Source organism: Nansenia antarctica, assembly GCF_963989245.1.
Source record: "Nansenia antarctica genome assembly, chromosome: 18".
NCBI classification, from domain to species: Eukaryota; Metazoa; Chordata; class Actinopteri; order Argentiniformes; family Microstomatidae; genus Nansenia; species Nansenia antarctica.
In genome coordinates, this window is record NC_137691.1 from 4,031,592 (window position 1) to 4,046,186 (window position 14,595).

Below are 14,595 nucleotides of genomic sequence, written 5' to 3' on the forward strand. Positions count from 1 at the left end.
CTTCTCATATCAGGGCCGAGGCTGTGCAGTGCTTTTCACTACTCAAACCTAATAATAATAATAATAATAATAATAATGGCTCTTGATGATTACCGGTAGTCGACTTGTTAGATCAAGTGTTTGATACACACTGTAGCTCTCCAGGACTAGGACGGAAGAACACTAAATGATAGCAGAATTTAGTCAATATGACTCTATGAGTAACAGAAATACCAAACAATACAGATAGATATTTCCTCAGGACATACACAGGGAAACAGTAGGAGGGGGTGTCTGAGTACCAGCTCAGCAGGACATGGAGGGTTGAGGGAAGCAGACGCAGGATCCTCACTTCCTGCGACAGTTGTGTGTCCCTCCGCAGCTCACAGGGTCGCCCAGGGTTACTGTTGCCTTCGATTAGAGACCATGTACGCCTCGATGTAGTTAAAGAACAGGTCCAGCTCGCCCATGGCCTTGTACAGACCCTTGTTCTCCATCTACGGGGAGATGGTAAAACACGTTACATTATTACATTTGTGGCGTTGAGCAGACGCCTTATTCCAAAGCGACTTACAATCGATACATTTGGCTAAGTAAGTGAATCGTCGATTCGCCAGTCATGGCAGGAAGAGTAATCTAGCTCAGGCCAGGGGCCATTGGCACACACACACACACACACACACACACACACACACACACTTATTAATTAGAAGGAAGAAAGAAAGAGTTTTTTTCACACACACACACACACACACACACACACACACACTTAATTAGAAGGAACAAAAGACACATTCAGTTTAAACTTGAGAGTAACATTATTGACACGCCGGTCTCAGAGTCTCCGCTCACCTTATTGTAGGAGGAGATCAACTCCTTGATGTCAAACGGTCTCTTACAGGAGAAGTAATTCCTCTGTAGGAAGAGACAGGGGAATGTGTGTTAGGAGGAGCTTACTACACAGTACACACGCACACTCACACACACACACATACACACACACACACGCACATGCACGCACACACGTCAACATATACAATGCGTCATAGTTGAGGTCAGAACAGTCATAGATGACGTCACTCAAGCCTGCCCTGCTGAGTCAGCTTAGGAATGCCTATGTTATGTAATGTCCTGTCCTGTCATGTGCATGTGCCTATGTGTAGTAGTAAGTGTCCTGTCATGCCCATGGCCTATGTGTAGTAGTAAGTGTCCTGTCATGCCCATGTGTCTATGTGCAGTAGTCAGTGTCTTGTAATGTCCATGGCCTATGTGCAGTAGTCAGTGGCATCCTGTCTGAAGATGCTGATGTGTGATGTGACATGTACCTGGCAGGAAGCCAAGGCCTTTTCTGAGTAACCAACGCAGTGTGTCAGTCACACTGTCTGTCAGTCACCTTTCATTCTCTTTCTACCTCTCTGACCGCAAGCCCCCTACCCCACCCCCTGCCCCCCTGCCCCCCTGCCCCCGCCCACCCCATTGCGCTCCCTCTGCTAGCTGCTAGCGTGGGGGAACCTGGGTTTCGGGGGCGGCTGCGCTTGGGTTTCGGATGCACTTCAAAGTTAGGAAGTGTAAATAGTCGTGTCAGTGTGTTTGGGGTTAGCAGCACCGAGGGGACGGAGTCGAGAGGTTTGCGGTCTCCGCTGTAGGAAGCACTAATGACATTTTGTAGCCTATGTCACGTGAGAGACAGACTTTGTGATTGATTCTTACACTAGGACTAAAAGCTTAGGCATGCATGTGTTCTACACAGAAATATGTATGTATATTTGTAATATGACACATATATTTGTGATATTTCAAATCCAACTGTACGTTTTTGTGTTATTTTTGTTGCCTTATACTGTATATAATAGCCCTGACTAGAGTGCCTGAGTTGATGATTGTGTTGGTCTGAGGAACACACACACACACACACACACACACACACAGAGACACGCACACACACACACACACACACACACACACACACACACACACACACACACACACAGGCATGCACACACACGCACACACAGGCACGCACGCGCGCGCACACACACACACACACACACACACACAAACACACACACACACACACACACACACACACACACACACACACACACACACACACACGCTCAGCGGTAAGATTGTATCTGCGATAATAAAAACAATCGGCAGCAGGACACTATTGTGTTTCCGCTATGAGTTCACACGTAGTGCGTTCGTAAATACGCTCCGGAAATCTGATCAGCACTCGCGGAATGCCTCTTGTCCAATCAAATGACTCGGGTCCCTTTATGACGTTGAACCCAGTGTGCGCTCCGGCGCTCTCAGGGCGATTTTACGAACGAACGCAGCCCATGCAGTTCTGCTTGAGGCATTCAAACATGTTAATAACGGTCTGTCAAGTCATCCACCTGTCTGTCTGTCGGTACTCACGCATTGAATTATGTCCTTCTTCAGGCCCAGCAAGATGCTTCCGATGGAGTCGATGGGGGTCTTGAAGTCCTCCGTGTTACCCTCACCCGGCCGGGTCAGTCCGGTGGTCACCGCTGTGGGCAGCACCGTGTCCAGGTAGAACCTCAGGATGTTGTCCATGGCATGACACCCGTACGGGCTCTGTGGGGGAGAGGGACAATTTGTCAAAATTGAGTTGTTTTACATCATCTGATCCATTAGGTGTTTATTAATGCCTGTGTGGTGTTATTTTTTTAAATGTTGACATTTTTGAGTTATTAATAAAATACAAAGGTTCCATCTCATAAAACATAATGGCATGTAAAAACTTTGACGCTCAATATCTCTGAACTGCCCTAAACGGAGATAGAACCTTCTCATTCTAAACGGAGATAGAACCTTCTCATTCTAAACGGAGATAGAACCTTCTCATTCTAAACGGAGATAGAACCTTATCATTCTAAACGGAGATAGAACCTTATCATTCTAAGATCACGATAATGCGTAATGCGTAATGCGTAATGCGCCGCTGGGAGACGCTCTCATCCATGCGTAATGGGTTTCATTTATTATTTATTGTTCATAAACACAACACAACTTCTTGCAATATCGGTGCGCTCGCTGTTAACTACAGAGCCCCCCCTCCCCTCTCAGTCCGTTGTGTATAATTACTCCTTTCATTGCTATCTTTGCTGAGATTAACTCTAGTGTACAATAACCCAGGATAGAGGAAGGAGAAGGTGTCGTACTCACTTTAAAGTAGTGGAGAATGTTGTCGTCCAGCAGCGCTGACTCAAGTTCGTCGTTGGCGACCTTCAGAGAGCAGCAGGAGAGGAGAGGAGATTACATTTCTATACCAGGCGGCGACAGAGACAGCAGAGAGTGTCACACACAGGTCTGCACGAGTGCGCCTACTGGAAACCAGAGCTACACATGGAAGAGCTGGAGCATGCTCTCCATGTATTCCCTGATGGATGGATGGATGGATGGATGGATGGATGGATGGATGAAGGTGAGGTGAGGGTTGTGGATGCTGATTCCTGAGGTGAGTGGCTATATCTGACGCTGTTAGCAGCCTATACTATGAGTATATAACACTGTGTACTCCTACATAATGACAAGACAGACGACGCAGTGATGATGCAGTCATGATGCGGTTACTCACGTAGTAGTCTCTGATCTTGGAGAAGGAGGCGCGCAGCTCCTTGAGCCTGACGGGGAAGCCCTCCACGAAGGAGCAGCAGCGGTCGGAGCAGGCACGTTTGCCCTGGGCGTGTGCACACAGACACCACGCTGCCAGCAGGGACAGGAGGAGGGCCGACGGAGACATGATGATGGAGATGCTGGGCGGGCCTCTTGGTGGAGGCAGTGGTCCTCTTGGTGGAGGTAGTGGTCCTCTTGGTGGAGGTAGTGGGCCTCTGGGTGGAGGTAGTGGGCCTCTGGGTGGAGGTAGTGGGCCTCTGGGTGGAGGTAGTGGAGGTAGTGGTCCTCTGGGTGGAGGTAGTGGTTCTCTAGGTGGAGATGTTGGTCCCCTTGGTGGAGGTAGTGGTCCTCTTGGTGGAGGTGTTGGTCCTCTTGGTGGAGGTGTTGGTCCTCTTGGTGGAGATGCTGATGCTGGGTGTCGGGATGGTGACTAAAGCCTTGGAGACGCTTCAGGGGTCACAGGAGCAGTGTGAAGTGTCTCTGGCCTCAGCCTGTTCATCATTTATACCTATAGTCTCTAGGAGGGGAGGAGGGGGGGAAATTACTGGCAGTAATGGGGTAACGTTAGTGTGTGATGCAACATTCCTTCATTTGCATATTGCACGCTATAGGGAAAGTTTCTCTGTGTGTAACAAACCATAACACTCATCAACTCAATCAACTGAGACGTACCGAAATAGAATAAGAAAAGATTGATGAAGGAATTCTTGGTACAAATAGATTTGATTGTTTGATTCGATAAACATTTTCCATTTGACGGTTTATGTCTCTCTTCAACTGGTGAAGGCATTTTAATTCGTCATTTATTTCGTTACATTCATGATGTGCTTTCCAGATGTGTTCATAAGTTAAGCCTTTGTTGGTACTGTATGAATCATATTCATATTATTATAATTATAATTATTATAATAATTGTGAGTTTGGAACATCTGTGGTGTTTTACAACAAAAAAAAACATTACCTCACAATTGAGACCACCATGTGTCAGATCTTAAAACAGCTTACATTTTCCCAAAACAATTATTTAATTAGTATCGTATGAGCTATGAAAAGTAGTGTATGTAAGTTCATTTACAAATTGTTACATACATTAGGGCTGTAAATATTTATCGAACAGATTCATCAACTAATGCTTTAGATGATGACTCATTTAAAAAAAGTTAATCAGATTTGTAAATATATTATATTATATGAGAGAAAGAGAGGGGGAGAGAGAGAGAGAGAGAGAGAGAGAGAGAGAAGGGGAGACACAGAGAGAGAGAGAGAGAGAGAGAGAGAGAGAGAGAGAGAAGGGGAGACACAGAGAGAGAGAGAAAGAGAAGGGGAGACACAGAGAGAGAGAGAGAGGGAGACACAGAGAGAGAGAGAGACAGAGAAACAGAGAGAGAGAGAGAGGGAGACACAGAGAGAGAGAGAGACAGAGAGAGAGAGAGAGACAGAGAGAGGGAGAGAGAGAGAGAGAGACACAGAGAGAGAGAGAGAGACTGGGAAAGTAACATTGTTGTTGTGTAGTTTCTTCGTGCGCACGATGGAGAGACTGAGGGCACTGGACCACACTGACGCAGACGGAGAGCGTGGGCAGAGCCTAACGCACGTCTGCCCAGGTGGCACACGGGGATGACACCTAGACAGAGAGAGAAACGATGAGGCAAAGAGAGAGAGAGAGAGAGAGAGAGAGAGAGAGAGAGAGAGAGAGAGAGAGAGAGAGAGAGAGAGGGTGATGAGTAAGCCTACGTCAGGGCCGTATAGAAGCCTATAGGTGGATGACTCAGTAGTCACCACCTTATGGGAAGAGGCCCTCAATTGGGGTAGACCGGTCTCAATTGGGGTAGACAGGAAAATCCCAATCTGAAGTGTGTGCGCGTGCATGTGTGTTTGTGTATGTGTGAATTTATTTTTGCATATTTAATAAGCAAACACTCAGCAAGATATGACCTCTTAAATATCTAACATAAAAGCATTGTGACAAACTGCAATTATTAACTGAGAGAGAGAGAGAGAGAGAGAGAGAGAGAGAGAGAGAGAGAGAGAGAGAGAGAGAGAGAGAGAGAGAGACTGCTGCTGTAGGTTCTCAGTCACGTATCTCTGTATGTCACTTTCATGTTTGACAGAAAAGCGATAAGAAACTAAACTAACCCGTTCACACCTCCATCTTGTTCTCACAAGCCTCAGATTCATCTCTGGCTCCTGTGCTTTCTAAGTTCTGCGTGTTTAATGTTTTAGTGCTGTGTTGAGGTTTTGTTTCGGAAAGGAAATCGTCTTCATATTCCCTTACTATGCTCTTTTTTAGTTTGATGTTCTAAAGATTCGTTTTTTTCTGAGTAATACTGTATCTGAGAGGTGTGTGTGCGCTTTCGGAGTATACCACATGCACGTTTTCCTAATGTGCTGATGAATTTGCTGAAACTGTCTGACCCCATTTCACAATTAATATCATTATCACTTCATTAGAATCAGTACTCAGCATGTTCTTTTAGTGGATCTGGTCTATGTGTGTGTGTGTGTGTGTGTGTGTGTGTGTGTGTGTGTGTGTGTGTGTGTGTGTGTGTGTGTGTGTGTGTGTGTGTGTGTGTGCAGGATGTAAGCAGAGCTCACAGCAATTCACATAGGTTCATTTCATAAATCCCAGCAATGAATATGCACAGTAAACAATATAGCACACAGGGTTTTGCAACCCAGAGATAGAGCTAGTCTGAGGGGTGGTAAGACCCAGAGATAGAGCCAGTCTGAGGGGTGATAAGACCCAGAGATAGAGCCAGTCTGAGGGGTGGTAAGAGTCCCAGTTATAGAGCTAGTCTAAGGGGGTGGTAAGGGCGGCTGTGGCGCAGGAGGTAGAGCCGGTGACTAATGATCGCAAGGTCAGCAGGTCAGCAGATTGGCGGTTCGAGCCCCAGCTGGCCACATGTCGAGGTGTCCTTTGGCAAGACACGGAACCCCAAATTGCTCCAAATGAGCGGACAGGCGCCAAATGACAGACGCCAAATGAGCGGACAGGCGCCAAATTAGCGGACAGGCGCCAAATGAGCGGACAGGCGCTTGCCGCCATTGGTGTGTGAATGTGGGAGTGAGTGAGTGAGTGGGTGAATGAGAGGCCGTTGTAAAGTGCTTTTCCAATAAGAGAGAGAGAGAGAGAGGGTGATGAGTAAGCCTACGTCAGGCTGCCTTTAAGTGCAGTCCACTTACCATTTAGTCTGTCTATAACATCTGCTGTTAAACCCCAGAGTCACTAGGTAGACTGTGTTTTTTGCTGACCAACTGTTATGAAACTTCCTCTGTTATGAAAGAACAGAAAGTGGAATTCTGGATTTTAGACAGAGAGAGAAAGAGTTTCTGTTAAGCAATGTGGAGAATTCTGGCGGTGGTCATCTCATCATTTGTCAGACTGTCCTGCCCCACCCTCCTCTAGTCTCCCCACCCCTGCCTCATCCCAGACTGATGCGGTTGTGGGTTGAACTCTTTCTCAACTCTGACTCCAAAATAGCAACAAACAAAAAAAGTGTCCCTAAATGTCTGTGGCTGTGGCTGTGAGGTGTGTTTCGTGTGGTTACTGGGTTAGTGGGTTAGCCTTGGGAACAGATTGCCATTCTTGTCTACAAGATATTAACTACTAACGAACATTCGCTGGCGGTGTGATTCCACAGAGTCGTGAGAGCTGACTCCAGCAGGGCCGTTGATTCGACTCCAACTCCGAGGGAACCAAGTCGAGAGGATGTTTTGGGGTCAAACGCCCCCCCCCCCCCCCCACTCCTCCCTACCCTCTCCTCTCTCGCTTCATCCGTCCTTCCTCTCTCTTCCCTCTCTCTCTCTCCGCTCGACTCCCTCCTTTCTCTCCCCTCGCAGTTTTTCCCCTACCCTGTTGCCGGAGTCCCCCTGACCCCTGACCCCTGACCCCTGACCTCTGCTCTGAGATGACAATGATGTCGTTCACCCAAGATGATGAGGTCATTATTATCTATTACTGTCCTGTACTATTGAGTCTTTTTATTGAATTATGCCTAGTGCCTTATTGTCTACAAATTGCAAGAGATTACTAATTGTAAATATAATCTTATTTGTCACTTTTTTAAATTATCTTGAATTATCCCTGTTGCCTTATTGTCTTTTGCTGCAATGTCAGGAACCGAAGCCTAAGAATATTACTCTTTTACACTCGTGTCATAATCGTGTAATAATCGTGTAATAATCGTGACGTAACAACAAAGCTTGAAACCTAATAATAACCACTTTTCACATTTCATTTCCGTTGAATTGACGTTTCTGTTAACGTCATTGGGCAATCCTTTTTTCCTCTTAATTCTTGCCGTGTGTGTGTGTCACCGTGCCGTGTGTGTGTGCCATGCCGTGTGTGTGTGTGTGTGTGTGTGTGTGTGTGTGTGTGTGTGTCACCGTGCCGTGTGTGTGTGTGTGTGTGTGTGTCATCCCCTCCCACCCTTAGAACCACAGAAGTCCAGTGTCGAAACAGATCCTGTTCTCCTCAGGTCTGTGGGGACTAGGTTTCTATGCTCCAAACCAGTGTTAATTTTGGCAGGCTTTTTAGTCACTTAGTCTTTGGTGTTTAGATGAAGATGCACACCAGTTCTAGTCACACCAAGTCACCTCCATTTTTCTTAGTTCCAGTCCAGTTCCAGTTGATGAAAACTGAAAACATTCCAGTGCAGTCTCAGTCCACAAAAACTCCAAAACATTTTAGTCTAGCCGTAGTCAACTGGACTGGAACTAAGAAAAATGGAGGTGACTTGGTGTGACTAGAACTGGTGTGCATCTTCATCTAAACACCAAAGACTAAGTGACTAAAAAGCCTGCCAAAATTAACACTGCTCCAAACATAAATGGTAAATGGACTGACTTATATAGCGCCTTATTCCAAAGCGCTTTATAATGGCCTCTCATTCACCCATTCACACACACACCAATGGCGGCAAGCTACCATGCAAAGTACCGGGAGCAATTTGGGAGTTCAGTGTCTTGCCCAAGGACACCTCGACATGTGGCCAGCTGGGGCTCGAACCGCCAATCTGCAGACCTTGCGATCATAAGACGCCTGCTCTACCTCCTGAGCCACAGCCGCCACAAACACGGTACTGCTTTGGATAAAGGCGCTATATGAGTGAGTCCATTTACCATTTACCACCCTGAGGCCTACGCAGGTTACTATGTCCCTCATAGTCTGGCCATGCTGTTGGTGTCGACCATGAAGATGTGATATAATGATGGGGGTGGATATTCTTGAGCTCTTCAATGAAAGTGAAACTGATGTCCCAGCGCTGAGGTTTTACTTACGTGTGTGCGTGCGAGCATGAGCACGTGCAGCAACCGTGCTTGTGTGGTGTGTTAACCACACTTACATAATCCATTGCCGTCGCGAAACCTCTTATTTTCCCCTCTTATTAATATCTCAGTTTTCAAACTGTCATCTGAAACAATGAATCACTCAATTTCTACAAAATTGAGACAATCATTTTTGAACTTCTTCTTCTTTGATGAAGTGACGCATCAGATCACAGTAAAAATATTCCTGAGGGTATTATTACATAGAGACAGACTATGTACATAGAGACAGAGTATACATATAGACAGAGTAGAGACAGAGTATATATGTTACGGTACATGTGGGAAAACTAGGGTTAGGGTTAGGTGCTAGGGTGCTACGGTTAAGGTTAGGGTTAGGTTTGGGAGTAGGGTTAGGGTTAGGGATAGGATTAGGGTTAGGGTTAGACATGCCAGCATGTACCAAGTCGACGTAGCACCTAACCCTAACCCTAGTTTTCCCACATGTACCGTATTCCCACATGTACCGTAACATATACATAGATGTTCATTGGCACTCTCATATACAGTATTGTTGTAACTTGCAATTGTCAGGTCTAATTTATCCTGCTGCTAGGCTGCAGTTCTGTGTTACGCCACCAGATGTCAGCATACGCCCGTGTTTGGCACCAGAGCATGCACTAGTCTGCTTTCTTTTGGGGGCAAGAAGTGAACTTAAGGTCTATAGTCTTCATGTCTGTCTCTGATCTCTCTGAAGCAATCTGACGGGATGCAAGCCATCACTATAATAAAGATACACAGCTCTGGTCACTGTTGAGGTACTGTGTGTGTGTGTGTGTGTGTGTGTGTGTGTGTGTGTTTGTTTTGTTTGTTTATTAGGGTCCCCATTAGCTAATGCCGTGACATTAGCTAGTCTTCCTGGGGTCCGATACATCCCGTTTCCAAAGACAACATGATCACATAAGACATTTTTGCAACTTTGAGATTTAATATATTAAAAACATGGATACACACCAATGTGCCCATTATTATTTCCTTTGAGGTTTGTCATATCAAATAAATTATGTGGTAACAAAAATATAAATATTCAATAAAGTATTCATACAGTGGCAAATACACATACAGTATAATGTCATTTCTGTTGTTTTACATTAATTGGCATTTAGCAGACGCCTTATTCCAAAGTGACTTACAATCAATACATTTGACTAAGCAAGTGAATCATCAATCCACCAGTTGTAGCAGGAAGAGTAATCTAGCTCAGGCCCGGGGCCATTGGCAGTCTCTGTGACAGAAGGAAAACGTATTTAAAAAAAAAAAGATATATATATAGACACTGTAGAACAGAGAAACAGTACAAGGGGGGCAGTAGAAGCCATGGGGGACACAGTAAAGGGGAAAAGCGGGTGTCTTCAGGAGACGCAATGCTGGGGGGTAGTAGATGTCTCAGGAGGAGCGTTAAGGTGTAATCTGAAGAGATGTGTCTTCAGTCATCAAAATGAATGCCAAAATAATATTTATATTTATATATATATATATATCCCTACTTTAACAGGTCTGTGTTATCTCTCTGTCTTGTCGTGGTGTGTGTGTGTGTGTGTGTGTGTGTGTGTGTGTGTGTGTGTGTGTGTGTGTGTGTGTGTGTGTGTGTGTTATCTCTCTGTGTTGTGGTGGGGGGGGAGTGTGTGCTATCTGTCTGCGTTGTGGTGGGGTGTGTGTGTGTGTGTGTGTGTGTGTGTTATCTCTCTGTGTTGAGGTGGGGTGTGGGTGTGTCGTGGCTGAATCCATCCAGCCATTCCAGTAGAGAGTCCAGCTCCCCAACAGCCTTCAATGCTGCCTGCTTTATATCCAGCTGTACAGGATAGAGAGAGAGAGAAGGAGAGAGAGGGAGAGAAGGAGAGAGAGGGAGAGAAGGAGAGAGAGGGAGAGAAGGAGAGAGAGGGAGAGAAGGAGAGAGAGGGAGAGAAGGAGAGAGAGGGAGGGAGAGATAAGGAGAGAGAGGGAGGGAGAGATAAGGAGAGAGAGGGAGAGAAGGAGAGAGAGGGAGAGAAGGAGAGAGAGAGAGGGAGAGAGAGAGGGAGAGAGAGGGAGAGAGAGGGAGAGAGAGGAAATGCTGTTACAGAGAGCTCCACCAGGGGGTCATGTTACTCACTGCAAAAAGATGAAATATCTTAAATCAAGGCAATATGCTAGTTTTTTTTTGTCTGACTGCAATAGTTCTAAGATACTTGTTTTAAGAATATCTTGGCAAGTGACATTTTCCTGTTCTGTCGGCAGATCATTTTTGCTTATTTTAAGTAATATTTCCCTCATTTTATTGTTTTTTCTTTCTTGTTTCTGAGAGCTGCCTTTTTGCAGTGTGGACAGTCTGTCAGCATCTCCTCACCTTGTCAAACTCAGACAGAATGGAGTCCATCCTCCTCCTGGTGTCCTCCCCACAGAGACAGTGCTGCAGGACAGAGGGACAGAGAGACAGAGAGAGAGGACAGAGAGACAGAGAGAGAGAGGACAGAGGGACAGAGAGAGAGGGCAAAGAGACACAGAGAGAGGACAGAGGGACAGAGAGAGAGATGACAGGGGGTTAAGAGACAGAAGTTGCATCTTATCTTAAGTGTTATGGTGTGTGTGTGTGTGTGTGTGTGTGTGTGTGTGTGCGTGTGTGTGCGTGTGTGTGTGTGTGTGCCTGTGTCTGTGTGTGTTCATGTGTGTGTTCATATGTGTGTGTGTGTGTGTGTGTGTGTGTGCATACGTGCGCGCGTGTGCCTGTGTCTGTGTGTGTTCATGTGTGTGTGTGTCTGTTTGCGTGCGTGTGTGTGTGTGTGTGTGTGTGTGTGTGTGTACATGTGTGTGTGTGTGTGTGTGTGTGTGTGTGTGTGTGTGTGTGTGGTCACTTACACACTGTCTGAGTTCAGTCTTGATGCTGATGAAGGCGTTGGCCAGGGAGCTGGCAGAGCGGCGGTGCTGCGGCTGGATGGAGGCGCGGCTGGTGAACACTCTCTCTATGTAGAAGTGCAGCAGCAGCCGCAGGAAACAGCAGCTCTCCCCCTCCTGGCAGGGAGGGCACATTACAGGTCAGATTACAGTAACACACCTAAGAGACAATAATAAATAATAATAATAATAATAATAATGATAATAATAATAATAATATTACTAATACTATTATTACTACTACTACTATTACTACTACTAATAATAATACTATTACTAATACTATTACTACTACTACTACTACTACTACTACTACTACTACTACTACTACTACTACTACTACTACTACTACTACTACTACTACTAATAATAATAATAGTAATAACCTTTATTAGTATAGCACCTTTCCTGCAAACGTTGCACCTCAAAGTGCTCCAATCATTATATAATCATACTTTAACTATTTAGTCATTTAACGGCAATATTAAAAAGATGGGTTTTTAGTGTTGACTTGAACATATTTTTAATTAGAGGTTGCAAATTATTAATTATTTTGAGGACTTTTCAACAGGAGCTGCATATTCATTCTAACATCATTGACAGTTTTTGCTTTCATCCAGTCTAGTATCATGAGCAGGTAGTCTAGAGGTTAGAGAGGCCAGCTAGCAATCAGAAAGGTTGCTGGTTCGATCCCCCTGCCTCAGGAGGGAGCTGCATGTGAGCTGGTGACTGGAGGTTTGCGGGCATCATATCTAAGGTACCTAGTGACCTACCACTGCTGTTGTGCCCTTGAGCAAGGCACTTTAACCCCTAATTGTTCCAGGGGTGCCAACTATGGCTGACCCTGTGACTAGAGCAAAAAAATACATTGTATTCGTTGTATTCTACTATAATCTAATGAGCTTGTATTGCCACGATTCAGTCAACTCAGTTGATTGGCTGTCAGTCATGGAATCATAATCATACGATTACAAAGATTGTTACTGCATGACATCATCATCATCATCATCATCACTCACCTGCATGTTCTTCATCACCCCGGCTGTCAGAAGCTTCACTCCCACCTGTCTGTCTTCCGCTATCTGCACAAACACAACACACAACATTGACTAGTTAGAGGGAGAGGGGGAGAGAGAGAGGGAGAGAGAGAGAGAGAGAGAGAGAGAGAGAGAGAGAGAGAGAGAGAGAGAGAGAGAGAGAGAGAGAGAGAGAGAGAGAGAGATACTGTTCACCAGGACGAAGAGTGTCAGGGCTGGGGGAGGGAGGTCCAGGAGGGGTGGGGGTTGAGAGAGAGAGAGAGAGAGAGAGAGAGAGAGAGAGAGAGAGAGAGAGAGAGAGAGAGAGAGAGAGAGAGAGAGATACTGTAGACGAGAGACCGTAGGCATGTGTGTGATTGAGAAACTCCAGGTGAGAGAGTAGGGTTTCTATGTTTCTATGACGTGTGTGAACGTGTGTGTGTGTGTGTGTGTGTGTGTGTGTGTGTGTTTTTCTCACCACACTCTGCCGCATCTCGCCGTAGTATTTGCGTAGTTCGTGCGCGTGCACGTTGACGGTGCAGCTGCCGCCCAGGTGCAGCATGCGGCCCGCGCTGCGCCTGCAGCCCAGCAGCAGCAGCAGCAGCAGCAGCAGGAGGAGCAGGGGGAGGGAGGGGCCTGATGGCAGCTTCATCACTATGGCAACCTGACGAGGAGACAGGCGGAATCCACTCACTTGTCTCTGAGCGACTCACTCTGACTGACTATGTAACAGGGGATACCTACTAGCATACGTGTTCACCTGTGGTCCTGCCACGTTACATGTCGCCAGTGACTATTACAAAGTATTTGCGGTTGATTATTACTCTATTTATTTTATTATTCATACTATTATTACTCATTTTACTTTTTGAGACATTGTCGTACTATAAATACAATACAAAACTCTTTCTGAGTGTTTCTCCACAATGTGAATTATAAATCTGTACGTTTGTATTGTTGTTCAATTGCTGCACCATTGTGGAGTGACAGTAAAATAAAATAAAGATAAGATAACATCAATACTGCCATCACTACTACGACGTCAATACTTTGTCCACACAGTATATACGTTATTATTAACTGACTGGTCACATTGATTATATTTCTAAAAGGCAGGCATTTAAATGAAAGGCTGGCATGCACATATGACACAGTAGGTCAATTTACACAGTAATGTATCCCTCTGTAGTAACACTAGTATTGACTCACTGTGTCTCCTGAGACACCTGCTTTTCCCCAATACTGTGCCTCCTAAGACTTCTACTGCCCCCTTTGTACTGTCTCTCCAGTGTCTATAAAAAAAAACCTGGCCTGAGCTAGATTACTCTTCCTGCTAGAACTGGTGAATTGATGATTCACTTCCATAGTCAAATGTATCGATAGTAAGTCGCTTTGGAATAAGGCGTCAGCTAGATGCCAAAAATGTTAATGTATTGACATCTCAGATGACAGTAAACTGACACCGTGAATACACCTCCCATAGACCCTAGCCCCCAACCCAAAGACCTCCCTCTCAGACCAACAGCTGACCCAAAGACCTCCCTCTCAGACCAGCAGCTGACCTTAGGGACCCCAGCCCCCGACCCAAAGACCTCGTAGCAGATGGCTCGACTCACCTGGGTGTGTGTGTCTCCTCAGTGTGTGTCTCCTCAGTGTGTGTGTCCTCGGTCCTCAGTGTACGTCGTCAGTCCTCAGTTTGTGTGTGTCCTCAGTGTGTGTGTCCTCAGTGTGTGTGTGTGTCCCCTCTGTCTGTCTCTGA

At 45.7% G+C, this 14,595-nt stretch overlaps 1 protein-coding gene across 1 annotated transcript; it reads right to left on the reverse strand.

Annotated features, from left to right (window-relative positions):
• Positions 1–380: 380 nt before the first annotated feature.
• LOC308173476 (interleukin-10-like) lies at positions 381–3,748 on the reverse strand (the record flags this gene model as incomplete). The annotated part of the gene is made up of 5 exons (XM_080548506.1): positions 381–476; positions 832–894; positions 2,401–2,580; positions 3,172–3,231; positions 3,584–3,748. 5 exons carry the CDS (start codon positions 3,746–3,748, stop codon positions 381–383), a joined length of 564 nt encoding a protein of 187 aa, XP_080404632.1.
• Between the last annotated feature and the right edge of the window lie 10,847 nt (positions 3,749–14,595).